Source organism: Myotis lucifugus, unplaced genomic scaffold, assembly GCF_000147115.1.
Source record: "Myotis lucifugus unplaced genomic scaffold, Myoluc2.0 scaffold_296, whole genome shotgun sequence".
Taxonomy (NCBI): domain Eukaryota; kingdom Metazoa; phylum Chordata; class Mammalia; order Chiroptera; family Vespertilionidae; genus Myotis; species Myotis lucifugus.
Window position 1 is genome coordinate 1,286,701 of NW_005871344.1, and position 18,388 is coordinate 1,305,088.

General features: G+C 50.2%; 2 protein-coding genes across 3 annotated transcripts in view; both read left to right on the plus strand.

Moving 5' to 3' along the window:
• The window catches only part of TTC22 (tetratricopeptide repeat domain 22), a 6,440-nt gene extending 4,626 nt beyond the window's left edge, over positions 1-1,814 (plus strand). Inside the window, 1 exon segment of the mRNA XM_023763653.1 lies at positions 267-1,814. Coding sequence (XP_023619421.1) covers positions 267-803 — 537 coding nt within the window. The 3' untranslated portion in view covers positions 804-1,814.
• Positions 1,815-11,872: 10,058 nt separating this feature from the next.
• Positions 11,873-16,394, plus strand: PARS2 (prolyl-tRNA synthetase 2, mitochondrial). 2 transcript variants are annotated; one of them, XM_006100027.3, is made up of 2 exons: positions 11,873-11,925; positions 14,098-16,394. In XM_006100027.3, the coding sequence occupies exon 2, from the start codon at positions 14,127-14,129 to the stop codon at positions 15,552-15,554; it is 1,428 nt and encodes a 475-aa protein (XP_006100089.1). In that variant the 5' UTR covers positions 11,873-11,925; positions 14,098-14,126; the 3' UTR covers positions 15,555-16,394. The 2 variants fall into 2 exon arrangements, with proteins under 2 accessions (XP_006100089.1, XP_023619417.1); XM_023763649.1 differs by lacking the exon at positions 11,873-11,925 and adding an exon at positions 13,632-13,910.
• The last annotated feature ends 1,994 nt before the right edge of the window (positions 16,395-18,388 follow it).

An 18,388-nucleotide genomic window follows, 5' to 3' on the forward strand; every position in this document is an offset into this window, starting at 1 on the left:
CATTGAAAGGATGGCCTGTTACTCACAGCTCCCAGGCCCTGGTGACACGCGGCCTCAGAGTACCGCAGGGGGAGCACCCAGGTGGGTCCAGAGGCAGAGGATGCGGGGAACCTGGACCAGCGCTTCATGGTGGTTTCCCGGGAGGTGAGACAGGCTTAGATGGACTCGTTTGAATGATGTCAGCCGGCTCCGGGCTTAGGTGCCGTCCTGCGTTGTCTGTTTCTTGGCTGGGGGTTTGTAAGGCTCACCCCCGCCACCCCACCCAGGTCTAGTACTACATGGGCGTGGACGCGATGCGGGAGCTGTTGGCGGTGGATGAGGCGGCGCTGAACCAGGCGCTTGTCTTCCTGGCCAAGGCGGGCGAGCGGGAGCTGGGCGCCACGCTGCTCGAGCTGCAGCTGCTGCGGGGCAAGTGCCTCCGCATCAAGGGCGAGGAGGCCAACGCGGCGGCCTGCTTCAAGCGCGTGGTGGAGCTGGACGACGCGGGCTGCAGCCACCCCGAGGGCTTCGGCTGCCTGCTCGAGGCGCTGCTGGCGCAGTGGAGCCAGGCGCAGCTGAGCGACGGCGAGCTGGGCCGCGAGGTGGACGCGTGGCTGCGCCGCGCCCAGGGCAAGTACCCGGCGGCGCGCCTGCGGCAGGAGCTGCAGCGCGTGTGGCGCGGGCACACGGGCGAGGTGCTGGGGCTGGCGCGGGCCCTGGTGAGCCAGGGGCGCCCGGCGCTGGTGCGGCTGCTCTTCGAGACCATGGAACGCGACGGGGAGGTCGCCCGGGCGCCTCGGGGCCGCCGCGCCTTCTCCGTCTGAGGCCCCGCCCTCGAGGCCCTGCCCACAGCCGATGACAGATTCAGACTGGAGCCCCACTTCCAGACTTGTGGGCCGGTGTTCTCTGCCCTTTCCGGGCTGCCTCCTCTGCCCAGTTTACGTCTATCAAGTCTAAGAGGACAACAGGCCGTCCATTCTTTCACTCAACCAGCACATACCGAGCACTGGTTGAGTGCCAAGCATAGTGCCAAGCTCTGGGCTCCATTGGAGAACAAAACAGACCTGCCCTTACCTTCAGGGCGCTCGCAGGCTAGACCTGCACGGCAGGTTATGCATGGCCTTGTGGGCTGCAGTGGAGACTAACAGGAAGCTGTGGAAGGTTTTAGCTGGCAGAGCTGGCTACCCTCCCCCTCCACACCAGTCAATACGCATCCTATATTAGTGGCCTCTCCCCAGCCCAGTGGGGAGGAGAGTATGGCTGTCCCTGGGCCTCGGGACCTGGTCCTTGGCCACCCCTCTCCAGCAAGCCACTGCTGAAGCCAGACCTTGCGCCCCCAGGACCGTGACTCTGGCTGGTTGGGGGAGGCTAGTGGGTGGCTGATCTTTATTTAATTACAATTTTGAGCCTTGCAAACACCCCTGCCCACTGGGCAGCTGGGGGAACAACTGTGTCACACAACTGAAGCAGCAGGAGCCCCTTAGGGGAGCACTGCAGAGTAAAAGCCTTAATGACCCCATGATGGGAGTAATGAAGATAAATCACGCCTCGTGCGCCTGCCCACTCCTTCCTCTGCGTCTAGCACAGACCGCAGGCAGCTAGACACTCCTGTTTAGCCAGTGTGAGCAAGGCGTGGTGAAGGGAAGCAGGTGAGACTTTTCAGTTGCCGGTCTCCAGAATCTCAGAGTTGGGAAGAACCTTAGTCATCGCCTCTTCCAGCTTCTCCATCTAAAGCAGGACTCCTTGCCCGGCTGGTGTGGCTCAGTGGTTGAGTGTTGACCGATAAACCAGGAGGTCACTGTTCCATTCCCGGTCAGGGCACGTGCTGAGGTTACAAGCTCAATCCCCAGTGTGGGGCATGCAGGAGGCAGCTGATCAATGATTCCTTGTCATCACTGATGTTTCTATCTCTCTCTCCCTCTCCCTTCCTCTCTGAAGTCAATAAAAATATATTTAAAAAAATAAAGCAGGACTCCTCTCAGTAGTGATTGTTCTGAAAGGAGGGCCTAAACCACGTGCACACCTCTGGCAGACAGGCAGCTCACTACCTCCTAATCCATTTTTCAACGGGTCTGTCTATTGAGTTTGTCCTTCTATTAGTTGAAATCCTCTTTTCTGTACTTTCTATCTTCTGATTCAGGTTCTGAGGCCACACAGAACAGACCCTAATAAGCATGGTGACCTGAACAAGTCACTTCCGTCTGGCCCCCCCATTCTCTTTCTGTTGTGGCACCTGTTGCAGGGTTTGGGTTGTTCAGAAGGTGGCTGGGTGCTCTGCCGACGGCCTGGCCCAGCTCTGACCTGGCTTCCAGCTGCCGGTGTCCACCCAGCCTGGAGCCCGCACACAGCAGTGCCAGCCGCTGAAAGCAGAACAGAACAGGGCTCTCCCGGCCCTAATCGTCCTGAGGGAGCAGCGCCCCGTGTGGACGATGGTGGCCGGATGCCAAACCAAGTGAAGTATCTCCTTTTCTCAGGCTGTTAACTTTTTTTCTTGTTTAAGGAAGGGGAAGATAACGACATTTAGCACTTTACAGCTCAGCAGTGAAATGAGCGGATGGAAAGCGACCCCCCCATGGCGGGCATGCCTCCATGAGAAACGCTCCCTGGCTCTGTGGGGCTGAAGTCCTGGCCAGGCGAGCGGAGGGGATTAGGACGCGGCCAGCTCCCGCCCAGTCCCCCTACTCCTCCCACAGACAGCCTCGCCCTATTCCACCCGCCGCCGGGAGCACCTTTCCGGCCTCCCAGCTCTGCTTGGAAAGCGACCTCTCTGATTGTGATGGGGAAAGGGATGCTCTTGGCAAGCAGTGGTGAGAGAAAACTGTGGCGCTGCGGGAAGCCTCAGCTGGCCTCTAGGTGGCCACCAAAGAACAATTTGACCGAGCAGGGAAGTCTCCCACAGGGAGGACAAAGGAAATCATCTCCATCGTCATCACCATCAAACAATTAATGAGAAGCTGCCAGGAGCCAGTCACACGCTTTACCTCGCTTAACTCGTAAGCCCATAGGCTATGCATTCAGGGTTAACTCCATGTTACAGATGAGGAAACTGAGGCTGGGAGAGGTTCAGTGACTGCCCGAGGTCTCTCCACCCGCCTTGAATGGCAGGCAGGAGAAAGAATGCTAATGAGTGGCCTCTTAACTACGGGGCTTAGATTACTTTCTCTTCTGTCACATACGTTGCTGTATAAACTGAACACTTCAGAAAAATCTGCCTGTATTTCTCATGTTTATGTTTCCAAACCCAGCAACAGCTCGGTGGTGGGGCTTGTCCAGTTTGGGCACGTAAATGGTTTCATTAAACTGCAGCTCCTCTGTGAGTGTATTTGTTATCCACAAAGTAAAAGAAACAAACAAAAGCACCCCGATATGTATGGGGGAGATCTATTGTCTCATCTGCCCCGAGCCCCTCCTGCTGGGAACCACGCACCTCTTCTTCCTGGGCTAGGAATTGCCGCTTCCCCACTCCGCATAGAAGGGGAGGGCTGCCAGCCACCAGACCCCACACCCGGACCCCAGCAGCTGACATCTGACCCTGGCTGGGCCAATCAGCGACCTTCCCAGAGAGTCTTCCAACTGGTGCAGGGACAGAAAATGCTCTCTCGGCCGAAACAGCTATTAGCAGCTGCCCCAGTTAGGATTAGGCTTAGCCTTCATCACAGACCTGAACACAGTAACTTAAAGAGGTGGCAGTTTATCCTGTCAGGCAGCTCAAGTATTGTTTTAGCGCCTGCCCATCGCCCAGCCCCCTCACCTACCAGGTGCCTGCTGACGGCATCCTACTGCAAGCACCCGCCGCTGTCCACCTGACGGGAAGCACTGGGTAGCTGAGAGCAGCCTTCAACTAGTGGGGGATGGACACTGGAGAACAGCCCAGCCTCACAGGAGGATCGGGGGGAAGGTAGGACCATCCTGAGGCAAATTCCACATTCCCCCTGAGGTCCCATTGGGATCCAGGCCGGTTGCCCAAAGGAGTAACCTGCCTGTTCATTATCACACCCTGCATTTATTCTCGGCCCTTCCCTCTCTCATTTCCCCGCTCCTCTATTGATGTTTCCTGGGATCTCCTCCCAAATAAACTGCTTGCCTTAGAATCCTTGATTCAGGGTCTGCTTCTGGGGGAGCCCAGCTTGAGACCCCTGTGGAGTCCTCCTTTATCCCAAGAGGAGGACTCCCCCACCTCAGTACTCCCTGGGCACTTTCTCTCTACCTCGAATACAATACATCATGGTCTATCTTGTTGTATTTATCAAGTATGAGGAAAGGGTGAACATAGGAAATACATAAAACTGAGTCGCTTAGACAGGCAAAATTGTTAACATTATGAAGGTTAGTGCATGAGGAGCTATCCTATTCTTGTTCTAAGGACTTTCCAATCCTGTGTCGATGCCTGGATACACATCTGGACATACACCAGACCTCCAGATAAACCTCCGGTTACTCCCCGACGGACTCACATAGCCAGTTCACCTGATATCGATTATCCAGACCCCTGGCATCTGACTGATAACCATCATGGACCAATCTTAGGGCTAAAAATGCAGGACAGATAATTCTCAAGAATGTACTTTTTACTACAAGGACTCTTTTCTTTCTTCTTCAGGACACTTCTAGGTTTTTGCCTAGCTGTGTGCATAGTTTGCAAATTATAAGATCCTAGAATAAGTCTTTATCATTTATTTCTAATAAACCCTCTTTTTTAGTTCCTTTGACAAGTATAAAATAGAAAAGAATATGCATTTATTGAGTACAAGCTGTGCACCAGGCACTGTACCAGGTATCTTGTGCTCATTCATCCATTTAGTCACTGATTAACTTATTCAACAAATATCTATTTAGCATTTACGATGTGGCAGACAATGATCTAAGCCAGGGGTTGGCAAAGTGTGACCCACAGGCCAAATTCAGCCTGCCATCTGTTTCTCTAAATAAAGTTTTATTAGAACACAGTCATGTGCATTTGTTGACATACTTCTATGGCTGCTTTCAGGCTATAACAACAGAGTTGAGTAGTTGTGACAGTGACTGTATGTCCTGCAAAGCGTAAGATATTAACTATCTGCCCTTGGTCTGGGCCCTGGGCGTGCTGCAGTGAACAAAACAAACACAAATCCCACCCTCCTGGATGGAGCTTGCATTCTACTTGGGTTGGGGGAGAGGTAACACCAATAAACCCAAAACTAGGTAAGATATTTAGTATATTAAGTGGTGATAAATGCCATGAAGAAAAATAAAGCATGTAGGGAGTGTCAGGAATGCTAAGGGCAAAGGGCAGTTAGGAGTGGGGATTGATGTGAAAATTTTGGGGCCAGGAAGTCCTGGCTGTGAAGGTGACATTGGAGCAGAGATAGCAGGTGGAGGAATGGCAGATGTGAGAGCCATACTGGGGTATTAACAAGTTGATCTCATAATGAGCACTAAGTACCAGGCGCCCTTCGAGTGCTTTACATACATAATCTCACTTAATTACTTAAAAGTCTTCATCTCATTACACACTTCATCTTACAAAAGAATAATCTGAATATATTTCTAATACTCATACAGAAATTTCCGTTTATAAAGTCTTTTTCTAATGTCGTTTGCTTGCTCTTCACAGCGTTTCACTGGGGTTCCTGACCTCACGGTAGTATAGCCAAAGACCAGAAAGGTCAAGTCCTTGCCCCAAGTCACTCAGCCGGAAAGCAAACCCAGGTCTGTCTGGACCCAAACGCCGTATTCCTCTCTCTGAACCAACAGCTCTGGACGACAACAAACGCCACCTCGTTCCAACCAATCTCACCCGAATTCTGCACCAAAGAGAAAAGGCAAAGTCGTGTTGAAAGGAACTCAATTTCCATCATCGTTCCGGACACAGTGCCCAGATAAACTTCAGAAGTCACACCCAGAACCCACATTGGATCATTCCCTCTGCTGATCAATGACGACTTCTGGCCGCGCCCAGTGCTCCGCAGAGCTAACCCAGAGCAGCTGCTCGAAAGGGAGTTGTCTCCAGATGAACTATTATGAGGTTTTTGTTTTGTTTCTTTTTACTGAGGTTTGGTTTGGTTTGGTTTCATTTTTAGCAGATCATTCTTTTTTTTTTTTTTAATATATTTTATTGATTTTTTACAGAGAGGAAGGGAAAGAGATAGAGAGTTAGAAACATCGATGAGAGAGAGAAACATCGATCAGCTGCCTCCTGCACATCTCCCACTGGGGATGTGCCCACAACCCAGGTACATGCCCTTGACCGGAATCGAACCCGGGACCTTTCAGTCAGCAGGCCGACGCTCTATCCACTGAGCCAAACCAGTTTCGGCTAGCAGATCATTCTTAACTACGGTGTCGGGTGAATTTCCCGCCAAAATATAAGATGGCGCGTTAAAATGCCTATATCTTTTGAAGTATGGGTTCGATTGAAATGAAATATTTGGTAATACGCAGTTACAATCGGCCCGAGTTTACACGTTTCCCGCACTCCACCGCAAATCTATATGAACCGAGTTTAGGACGGCTCCCGCGGAGTACGCGCAATTCACGCGAGCCGACTTAACTCGTTTCCCGCAACCCAAGTGTTAAGAATTGAGGGAATTAAGTAGAGAGCCATTAATTCAGCAGATAGGCCTTGAGATTTACTATATGCAAAATCTTTTTTACATAGGAAACAGATTTATTCTGGCAGGGCTAGCGATGGGCCCTCCCCTCTGAGAGCTCACAGTCTGCAGGGGTGTGTCCTATAGGACCTACTGTGTGCCAGGCACCGTGCTGAGCCCTTTACATGGGCCAACTCTTTGCATCTTCACCACAGCTCCCTGGGGGAGAGGTCACTACTGCTTTACAGATGTGGCATCTGAGCCTCAGGGGGCTGAGGATCTCGTCCATAGGCACCTGGTAAGTGGGTGGCAAAACAAGCGTTTTCACTCAGGTGTGTTTGTCCCACATAATGTACACACTCAGCTGTCACACACCTCAGAGAGCGAAGGGCCAACTGAGATACTCAGACAACATTCTGAGGAGAGTGGAGCCCTTGCTTGTGAGGACTTCAAGAAAGGCTGACCAAAACGGGTGCCATCGCCCTGGCTGGTTTGGCTCAGTGGATAGAGCGTCGGCCTGCGGACAGAAGGGTCCCAGGTTGGATTCCGGTCAAGGGCACGTGCCTGGGTTGCAGGCTTGATTCCCAGTGGGGGGCGTGCAGAACTTAATCTTAGGCATTGAACCAATGGACAAGTGGTGCTCTATGGGCCCAAGGAGAGGAGGTCCCTGAAGACAGAAGGGGGTTGGCATCCCACACACAGGCAGAGTGGGGGGTCCTTTAGAACTAGAGGTGGCAGCAAAATGATAATTCTCTCCTTATGCGACAGGCTGAGCCTCTCTTAGATGGATGGGAATGTCCTTCAGTTACTTCTTGAGCTTCTTCTAGATAAGATTAAGTTTTTCCTTCGGGTACTCCCCAAACCCATGCATCTGTGCCTGAGCCAGTCAATGCAAGCACCACCCGCCCCCACCCCCACCTTGGAAACCTGGAAACAGAGACCCACTCTGCACCTGCGCAAAGAAACCCAGCGCTTTATAAGCCAGACCCCAGCGCAGTGTGGGAGCCACACTCTCCGTCACTGTGCACTCCCTTGATGCATCAAGCGCCCTCTCTCTCCCTTTTTCCTCTCACCCAGTTTTTCGTAAACCTCTTCTCTTTTGAATCTGTTTCACCTACTCTCTTGATTTCTATCCCGAGGGGTAGGGCACGAACCCCTCTGCTGGTGACACTTATGGTGGGCCCCAGAATTAGAACAGGTTGAGGGATGGACAAGTTGCTTTCAATTACATCTTTCCTTGGCTCCTCGGAACACCCTATATGGTGCTATTATGGTTTCTGTCTAACTTATGAAGAAACGATGAAGTCACTGGCCCAAGGTTACATAGCCAGGAAGTAGCTGGGCAGGATTCCAGTTCAAGCCACCCTCCCTCCTCCAGTCCAGTCTGTCTTGGCCTGGCTGGGCTAACTGGGTGCGGTTGGGCTCAGAAGTCCATCAGATGGACTGTCCCAGTGGCCCTCTGGAGTCTGTCCCCTCCTCTCGGGCACACTGCCCCCGTCAGGGCCATTGAAGGAGTCACCCATCAGGACTCTCCCCCTCCTCTCCTTCCCAATTGAGTTCACACTCACGTCTCACTCAGACAAAGAAACACAGTTGGCCATGTCCTTCCCCCGTGTAAAACCCTTCCACTGCCCACAGGCCTGCTTCTCACACTGCCCAGTGACCTCATCTTACTACTGTGTGTGTTGGTGGGGAGGGGAGTATCATTCTTCACAGAAAAGGTTTCACTGGCCTCAGATGAAGAGAAACTTGCAGCCTCGTCCAGCAGGCCTTGCCACACTGTGCTGCTTTCTCAACACCTGAGCACTTTTGTGCTTCAGCCAGAACTACCTTTAAGCCTTCTTACTTACAGCCAGTTGTGACTTACTCCCCCTGACTAGAATGTCTTTTTATCTGCCCTTTTCAGCCTGGGAAGCTCCTAGTTAAGGTCCAATTCATGTCCCCTCCTCCAAGAAGCCCTCCTTGATCTCACCACCTGCATCCTTGCAATGCTGCTCCCTCAGCATCTTGCTTTCCCCTATTCACAGCTTCTGACCTCAGGCTGCTGGGACTACTATTTTGAGGGGCGGCCTCTCCAGGAGGTTATGGGCAATCAGAGGTCTGGGAGTTCACCATGAACTCTGCCTTCCCTTGTTCATTCAGCACACGCTCGGAGCACCTCTGTGGCAGGCATGGGCTCTGGATGCCGGAATGACTCAGGGTGTCTTCACAGGAGCTCCAATCTGAGGGAGAGACAAACCATCCATTCATTTGTTGATTAAACAAAAAGCAAAACCCTTTGCTAACCCTCCATCTGGACCAGGCTCTGTATTCAAGGTACAGAAAAGAGCAAAATCTGTGCCTGTTCCAGGGACTCCCAGTCTGGCCAGGGGCCAAGGGAAACCATTAAGTGCCTGATGTGTCCCCAGGGCTGGTGGGGGTGGGGGGTGGGGGCAGGGGGAGGAAGGGAAGGGGAGGGAAACCAAGGCAAGTGTAGGTTCCTTTTCTTTTAAATGACAATGAATAATTTGTTCTGTGGGATTTATTTTATTTTTTGTTTTAGGGAACTTGTGGAGTTTTACCATGAATGAACTCTGTAAATCAAGGCACACAATAAATGACGGATCAACTGATTGATTGACATGTCACACAGGAAGTTGCTAGCAGTGATAGGGCTACATTCTGGGACTCCACCACCCTGGACTTCCTCAGTGGGGAACAAACTCACTCTGACCATGGCTGGCTTGAGCAGGCTCTGCAGCTCCAGGCTGGAAAGCCTCCTGAAAACTTGAAGTAAAAGGCAGCAGTTCTCCCAAGGGGGTCGTGAGCATTAATTAGTTACCACTGGTAAAGTGCTCTGAAGATGTGGGGTGTATAAACACAGCAAGTCATTAGGCCTCTCCATACCACTAAGCTCTATAGCCTGGGAACTGCTAATTGAGACATAATTAACACCTCAGGGTGCAGAGGATGGATGCTGGCTTTTCCAGGATTGGAAGGGATGTAATAATGTGCGCGGGGAGCAGGGAGAACTATTAGGCTACTTTGGATCCCGAAATATACCAAAGATTATTCACCTCCTGCCTCCCAGGAGGAAGTGTGGGGAATATTGCCTCCGTAAAGCCTTTGGGACGGCACTCGTTGGGGAAAGCCTCGACCACAGTGCAGGCTGCAGAGGCTGAGCCACACTCTTAAATTCAAAAGAGCTCAGGTCTCCTAACCGGTTGGACAGACAGCAGTTCCTCATTTGTACGACTGAGACGGCAACATGCTTCCACCATCTCTGCTATCCCCCACCCCGGTTGTCTAGTGCCTTTTCTTGAGGCCAGCAAATCCAGACCTGGCTGCACACTAGGATCCAGGGACTATAAAGTACTGATGCCCAGGCCCACCCAGATCAACACCCAGCCTCGCAGGGTTGGGCCTGGGTGCATACGGTGATTCCAGGGCAGTCACAGTTGAGAACCACTGCTTTGGCCCATGTGTCAAGCACTGAATGAGGAGTGGTGGGAAAGGAAGATGTAAATCCCACCTCACACCTGCTCACCATTTCCTGATTACGTGCCTGTGAGTGTTCTGGTCCCTCTGCTGGGACATTGTACTCCACTCCCACGGGCATTCTTGTCCTGGTAAACACCATCCATCCTTCAGGCTCAGCTCCAAGCTCACCTCCTCGGCAAAGCCCTCCTTCCTGGCATTCCCACAGGAGGTTTATCAGCTCCCATTACACCACTGATTACATTGTGCTGTTCCTGGCAGATCCTGGGTGAGCTGAGAGGTTCTCAGAGCCACTATCAGAATCACCGGTGTATTGCATCGGGTCTGGTACATTTTAAGCACTCAATAAACTATTGCTATTATTGCAGGTCCCACCTCAGTACGTTTGCACTTGTTATGCACACTGTCTGGAATATTCTTCCCCCAGATTTCTGCAACGCTTTCTCATCTCCGTCAGGTCTTTGCTAAAATGAGACCTTCTCAATGAGGCTTTCTTGATCATCCTATTTTATTTTATTTTATTTTTTTAAATATATTTCTTTATTGCTTTCAGAGAGGAAGGGATAAGGAGAGAGAGACAAAAACATCAATGATGAGAGAGAATCATTGATCGGCTGCCTCCTGCACACCCCCTACTGGGGATCAAGCCTGCAACCCAGGCATGTGCCCTTGGCCGGAGTCGAACCTGGGACCCTTCAGTCCACAGGCTGATGCCCTATCCACTGAGCCAAGCCAGCTACAGCTGATCATCCTATTTTAAATTGCAATCACTCGACCTCCAACCTGTGCCCTTCTCTAATTAATTTTTCTCCAGAGTATTTGACAGCATCTGACTGGTGGATCCTGTCTTCATAATAAAATTTTGATAAGTTGTTCACCATAGACTTTTTGCATTCATTTTTAAATTAATTGCATTAAAATACCACTTCTCTTGATGACTGTTCTTTGGCCTTCCCTTAAATTTCACTGTATTTGTTTATTGACTAGAATGTGAGCTACATTGAATACATGTTTGAAAATTGTTCCAGTATGGTGTACTATGAAGAGTTGTGTACAGTGGGAACACAGAAAAGGAAGCGACTATCTCTATTTGGAAGGGTTAGAGAAGGGAATTTTGTTTTTGTTCACTATTCCCAGTTTCTACAACAGTGGCTGGTACATGGTAGCTGCTCAAAAAATATTTTATGAGTGCCCTAGCTCGTTTGCTCAGTGGATAGAGCTTCCGCCTGCAGACTGAGGCCCCAGGTTTGATTCCAGTCAAGGGCACATGCCTGGGTTGCGGCTCGATCCCCAGTAGGGGGCGTGCAGAAGGCAGCTGATCAATGATTCTCACCGTTGATGTTTCTCTCTCTCTTCCTCCCCCTTCCTCTCTGAAATCAATAAAAATATATTTTAAAAAATATTTTATGAGTGAAAGTTTGATTTAGTGTCTTAAAGACTGCCTTTTTCCAATTGTTAAAAAAATTAAATTTATTTAGATGGAAAGCGTGTAAAATAATAAGGTAGATGTGAAACAACCTGGTCCATTGTATATGGATTACCTGTACAATGTTACACTTTGCCCGCAGTTACACTTTTGCCCGTGGTTCTCCTAGTCCGAGAATGGGGCGAGCCCTGGCAAGGGAGGAAACACCAGATTCAAAACCTGGAATAAGGCTTTGACCATAGAGTTACACCTCCTTACCTCCTAGAGAGCACTTCCGGGACGGTGATTTCTCCTTAGCTGAGCTTCCGGAAAACCATTCACTTGTCTACAAGTTGGGTGGGGCTAGTCCCCTGAGCTCGACTTGTGATTGGCTAGAAAGGAGGGAGGCGGAACTTCCCCTCACCACCACCCCCCCGCCTGCTCCAGGCTCCCGTGTGCTAGACCGGCGGACGGGGTTGGCTGGAACTGCAATTGGTGAGCGTGGGTGACCGCGAGGACTGAGGCGACCGCGGGAGGCGGCGGCGTGAAGAGAGGGCTCTGGGCGCGGACACCTGGCATCCTGGTGTCCGCCTTCCCTTGTGCATCCCGTCTTTGGGTTGGGGCGGAGTCACATCACATAAACTTTTGGATAATACTCGTTTCCTGGTCTCAGTTTCCTCCGTGGAAAATTGAGGTCAGGACTTACTCCCTTGTCTACCTCAGGCTTTGGTACCATTCTGAGAAAATTATGATGGGGCGGGGGGGAGATTAATGGATTATAAACAGGAGTGATTGAATCAGTACATCTGAAATATGGAGACTGGGCAGATAGGAATCAAGGATCGTTCAGTTCATTCATTGATAGACGTTTATTGAATGTCCGCTGTATCCTGGCACCGTGCTGGATGTTGCAATATAACTTGGGACAAAATGGACATGGGTATTGCCCACATGGAGTTCACAGCCCAAATCAGAGTGGGTGCACAGTTAAGCTTCTGCAGTTCTCCCAGTGTGGTCCCTGGGCCAGCGGCATCAGCATCACCTAGAAACACAGGTTTTCTGCCTAAACCCCAGACCTACGAAATCAGAAGCTGTGTATGGGAGGCCTCACTGTCAGTGTTTTAACAGGTCCTCCAGGTGATTCTGAAGCTCCCTAAGGTTTCAGAACCACTGGTCTATTGTAATGTAACAGGTGGTATTGAGGGGATATCCGAGGTTCTCAACCTGTGGGTCGCGACCCCTTTGGCGGTCGAACGACCCTTTCACAGGGGTCGCCTAAGAGTCTTAGGCTAAGACCATCCTGCATATCAGATATTTACATTATGATTCATAACAGTAGCAACATTACAGTTATGAAGTAGCAATGAAAATAATTTTATGGTTGGGTCACAACATGAGCAACGGTATTTAAAGGGCCAGAAGGTTGAGAACCACTGGGCTAACTCAAGGCTGAGGCAGTAAGGGTCAGAAAGGAGGGGGTGGACTAGAGAGAAATCTTGCTTTGGGAGGAGCCAAGGGTGAAGGCTTTCTGGCTTGGGCCACTGGCCTGAGGTGGAATCTCAAGTGATGGAGTCAGGTGTGAAGCACATGCTTTCTGCCTTCAGGACCCATACTTCTCCATGCAGTCACACTAGGCCTCTGTAGCAGTGCCTCCCAACCTTTGTCAGGTCATAGGCCACATAGAAAATGAGGACATCTGTACAGTGTGCAGGGGAAGTGGATGAAGCTGCCTGAGGTTGGAGGGGCCAGCTGGAGGACTTGAGGCTGAGAGCTGGAGGCAACACGTGAGAATTCCAGCGTCCCAGTGCTAAGAGGGATCAGGAACCCATTCTGGGCATACTGCAGGGGAGCTTTGCTCCGTGGCATATGCTGAAATCAGAGGTGCTCACTAAGTTTGACAATAGAAATCAAGAACCTTGGAAGTTTATACCCTTTGACTCAGTAATTTCATTCCTGAAAATTCTCTTCCAAATATATAACAAAAACCTTCTGTTCATTGTAGATTATGTATAAAGGAGAAAACCAACAACTCGCTGGTAGTAGGAGAATCATTCTTAATAGTCAATGAATGAAATGTTGTACTCTTATTAGAAGTATGTGAATATTTGATAAAATCATAGAGAAACCTATGTGCTCATTCATCAGACAATGTCTAGTAAGCCCTTGCTGTGTGCTTAATGAAGAGCAAGTTAGATGTCCTTGCCTGCACAGAGCAGAGCAACTCGGGAAAGACAGGTAGCTCATTGACCCAGTTTTCTATAACAACAATAGCAATGTGCTAGATAACTGTTCTAATAACTTTTTATAACTCTTCTAAATTCCCACAATGAACCTCTAAGGTAGGTCCTATTACCATTTTACAGATGAAGAAGCTGAGCACAGAGGGGTTAAGTCAGCGGGAAGCCCTCTGGAATCCAGGCTGCCTGGTGTCAGAGCCTGTGCATTCGCCACTTATGCATGTCTCTTCACAGTACGCTATTGTATTTTTGTAAGTGGGAAAATATATTTTTTACATGGCAGTAGAGGGAAGAGAAGTATACTTGGATCAAAATGAAAGGATTTGCATCTGCAGAATCAGTGGCTTAGAGGTTTGTTGGGGCCAAACTGAGCTGGCTACTTCATAGTCGACAGTTAACACTTATTTCTGCACCACTCGTTTTTCTCCAGGCACAAGTGCTTCCCTGTGCCGGGTTGTCATGGAAGGGCTGCTGACAAGATGCAGGGCACTGCCCGCTCTGGCCACCTGCAACCACCAGCTCTCTGGGTACATTCCACGCAGGTTTCCCCACTGTGCCCCAGGGAGAGGGAAGCGCTTGGTGCTGTCCTGCATGTTCCAGCCCCAGAACCTTCGGGAAGACCAGGTGCTCCCAGTGGAGGGCAGATCTGGCGACCTGACCTGTAAGAGCCAGCGGCTGATGCTGCAGGTGGGCCTGATCCACCCAGCAAGCTCCGGCTGTTACCACCTCCTGCCGTATACTGTTCGTGCCATGGAGAAGCTGGTGCGGGTGATAGACCAGGAGATGCAGGCCATTGGCGGGCAGAAGGTCAACATGCCCAGCCTCAGCCCAGCAGAGCTCTGGCGAGCCTCCAACCGGTGGGACTTGATGGGCAGGGAGCTGCTAAGACTTAGAGACAGACACGGCAAGGAATACTGCTTAGGACCAACTCACGAGGAAGCCATTACAGCCCTGGTCGCCTCCCAGAAGACACTGTCCTACAAGCAGCTCCCATTCCTGCTGTACCAGGTGACAAGGAAGTTTCGGGATGAGCCCAGGCCCCGCTTTGGTCTTCTCCGTGGCCGAGAGTTTTACATGAAGGACATGTACACCTTCGACTCCTCCCCAGAGGCCGCCCGGCAGACCTACAGCCTGGTATGTGATGCCTACAGCAGCCTATTCGACAGGCTGGGGCTGCGGTGTGTCAAGGTCCAGGCAGACGTGGGCAGCATCGGGGGCACGATGTCTCACGAGTTCCAGCTCCCAGTGGAGATTGGAGAGGACCGGTTTGCTGTCTGCACCAGCTGCAGCTTCTCGGCCAACGTGGAGACGCTAGGCTCGTCTCAAATGAACTGCCCTGCTTGCCAGGGACCACTGACTGAAACCAGAGGCATTGAGGTGGGGCACACGTTCTACCTGGGCACCAAGTACTCCTCCATTTTCAATGCCCAGTTTATTAACATCCATGGCAAACCTTCCCTGGCCGAAATGGGGTGCTATGGCTTAGGTGTGACACGGATCTTGGCTGCTGCCATTGAGGTTCTCTCTACAGAAGATTGCGTTCGCTGGCCTAGCCTCCTGGCTCCTTACCAAGTCTGCCTCATCCCCCCGAAGAAGGGCAGTAAGGAAGAGGCGGCTGCAGAGCTCACGGGGCAGCTGTACGACCACATCTCAGAGGCAGTGCCGCAGCTTCGTGGGGAGATCCTCCTGGACGACAGGACCCATCTGACCATTGGAAACAGACTGAAGGATGCCAACAAATTTGGCTACCCCTTTGTGATCATCGCCGGCAAGAGGGCCTTGGAGGACCCTGCCCATTTTGAGGTTTGGTGCCAGAACACCAGCGAAGTGGTCTTTCTCACCAAAGAAGCAGTCATAGAATTACTGAGCCACGTGCAGGTTGTCTAAATGCCCCAGCCCACCCTCCTCATGTCGCGCCTTGGAGTTCATTCTAATGTTGCTCCCTTTCCTGCACTCCTTTCTGGGGCTGGTCTCAGAAACAGGGCAGCTCATGGACGATGAGCACATGTTAGGGAAACCAATTTTTATCCAGTCATTTGTTCAAACTATTTGTATTTAAAGTCATTAGCTTGGTCCCTTCTCTGGCCTGGCCATGCTGCCACATACCATTCCTTTGATATCTTGTTAGGAGGCAGGGAGGCAAGAAAGAGCAGACTTCTTGTCCTGGCCCTGAGGCGAGTCACTTCCCTTCTCTCAGCTGTTTCCCATGTGTAGGGTGTGAGTGGCTGATGGCCGAGGCCCTTCTGGCTCCATAGTCTGACCACAGGCCACTTGCTGCATATAGTCTGGAGAGCAGGCCGTGAGAAAATGGAACTAGATCCGTAAAGTCTTTAACAGCTGTCTGTCACTGGCTGGTTCCACGAGAGGTTCATAACAGACAGATCTGGTTCCTCTAATCCCCTTTAGTCTAAGTTACACAGAAAGTTGATATAATCAGCTAATGGCCCCAATAGATCTACTCTATTGAGGTGGCTCTGCACTGAGATCATGTTGAGACGATGGAATAAAGTCAAACTATTGGGATGAGCCCTGCATGTTCATTTGAAACAGTGGTGACATTTGCCATCTTAATAGTACGTGGTACCTTGTCTTGAGAGTCTTCTTTCCCTTCTTTTTCTACCATTTCTACATTCCATTCCAAAAGAGGGATGGGTGTCTGGGAAAGTGTGTTTTAAACTTTCTTCCACAAATAAAGGATAGCAGGCTTTGAGTGCCACTATGACCTTATCGTCAGTGCAGAGTTAGATCCTAGAGCCATGATGGGTGAATACTAAGGTCTCTGCGTGAATTATGTGGAAAATTAGGAGCAAACTTGAGCCGCTACTGCAGCGCCACCTGCTTTCATTGCTCCTGCTCACCAGATTAGGTTCCCGACAAGTCCAAATCAAACAAGACTGACAAGGACAAGCTCAAAGCCACCACCTCCTGAAAGCATACCTGATGACATCTGGAAGTGGTTTTCCCCCCGGCTCCCCCAAACTCTCCTGTTCAGCCCTTCTTGTTTGGGGCCACAAAACTCCTTGTTTGGTGGGCCAGCCTCTTGTAGCTGATGGTCAGCTCCCTGAGCCCAGGGTCCTAGGCAGATTCCAAGTGCCCTGCAGTTCGTGCCTTGGCCAGCTGTTCCACCTACCACACAACTTCCAAGCAATTTGTTACTGCAAGAGTAACCCACCCTAAGCACACACCATCAGGTTCCCTCAGTAAAGCCTATGCCAAGCCCTAATGCAATGGTTCTCAACCTGTGGGTCGCGACCATCGGAAAACACACATAGCATATCAGATATTTACATTACAATTCATAACAGTAGCAAAATTAGTTATGAAGTAGCAACAAAAATAATTTTATGGCTGGGGGTCACCACAACATGAGGAACTGTATTAAAGGGTCGCGGCATTAGGAAGGTTGAGAACCACTGCATGGCTCCCAGGCCTACCACGGAGCTCAGGTCCAGCATGTAGGTCAGGAGATGCAGATTCTGACAGCAAACCTAAAAAGGCTGGACTGTGAGGTACAGGAGCGTGGTCCTACTCAGAGGTTCTGCTTATGGGGTAGGATGTGGCCAGTGTCAGGAATTTAAAAGCCCCTGGATGATTCTAATGTACAAAGTCCATTGAGAGTTCCTGGTATGCGGGTAGCTGCCTTCTCTGAGCCCACTGTGTAGTTGAGCGTTTCTTTGAATAATTTCGGTTGTACATTATCAGACTGATGTGAGCTCACTGCTTTTAACGGTCTGGTTTTTATTTATTGGGGGCTTTCCATGTGCCATTGTGCTGTGAGGCCCTTTATATACTGTTTTTAGTCTTTGAAACTGTGCAGGGGAGGTGCTGTTATTCCCATTTTACCAATGAGTGAACCTGAAATTTAAGCAACTTACTCAAGGATGCACAGCTCTTAAATATCAGAGCTAGAACCCAAATATTGACAAAACCTATGCCCCTCAACCATACCACATGGCATCTGCCTGTGTAAAAGTGATTTCAGTAAATAAAACTGAATTACTTATGTAAGTGAATCAAGTTAGCCTAAAATAAATGAGAAATTAGAATTCGTGCAAATAGATGCATCTATATTTAAATTTGTACTCTATAATGAAGGCTAGCCAAATGTAAGCACTTTTTAAAACCAATTAATTTTACACTCTCATAATTGTATGAGTTATAGAATGATATAGAATTCAGGAAGTCTAGAGTGGGAGGAGCACTTGGAGCCTGCCTGTCCAACCCTCACTTAACAGATGGGAACAGGCCCAAAGTGGGAATTCACCTGCCACATACCATCTGACTGGCAAAGGCCTGACTGCAGGCCAGGTGCTCCATCCCCTAAATTAGGCTACGCCTGTTGATCTTACTGTATTAAGAGAGGTCTGGTTGGATCAACCTTCGAGCTACAGAAGCCTTGTGTCTCTGAAATAGGCATCTGTCCTCTGCTTTCCCATACTGGGAGTGCAGTGATTTGCCCAAGGTCAAGTTGGAAACCTAGGTGCCCTGATTCCTAAGCCAGTGTTTCTTGTAGTAGCCAGGAGCAGTATAATTTGGTTGAAAGTTCCAAAGAGATATAATCCTAGATCCACCTCTAGCACCTTATACAAATTACTTGCCCTTAGTGTGTCTCAGATTCTTCATCTGTAAGATGCCCTCATGATAATGGTACCTACTGCCCAGTGTTGCCTGGAGGTTGGCTGAGTGTGTGTGTATGCAAATTAGGCCGGGATGCAAATTAG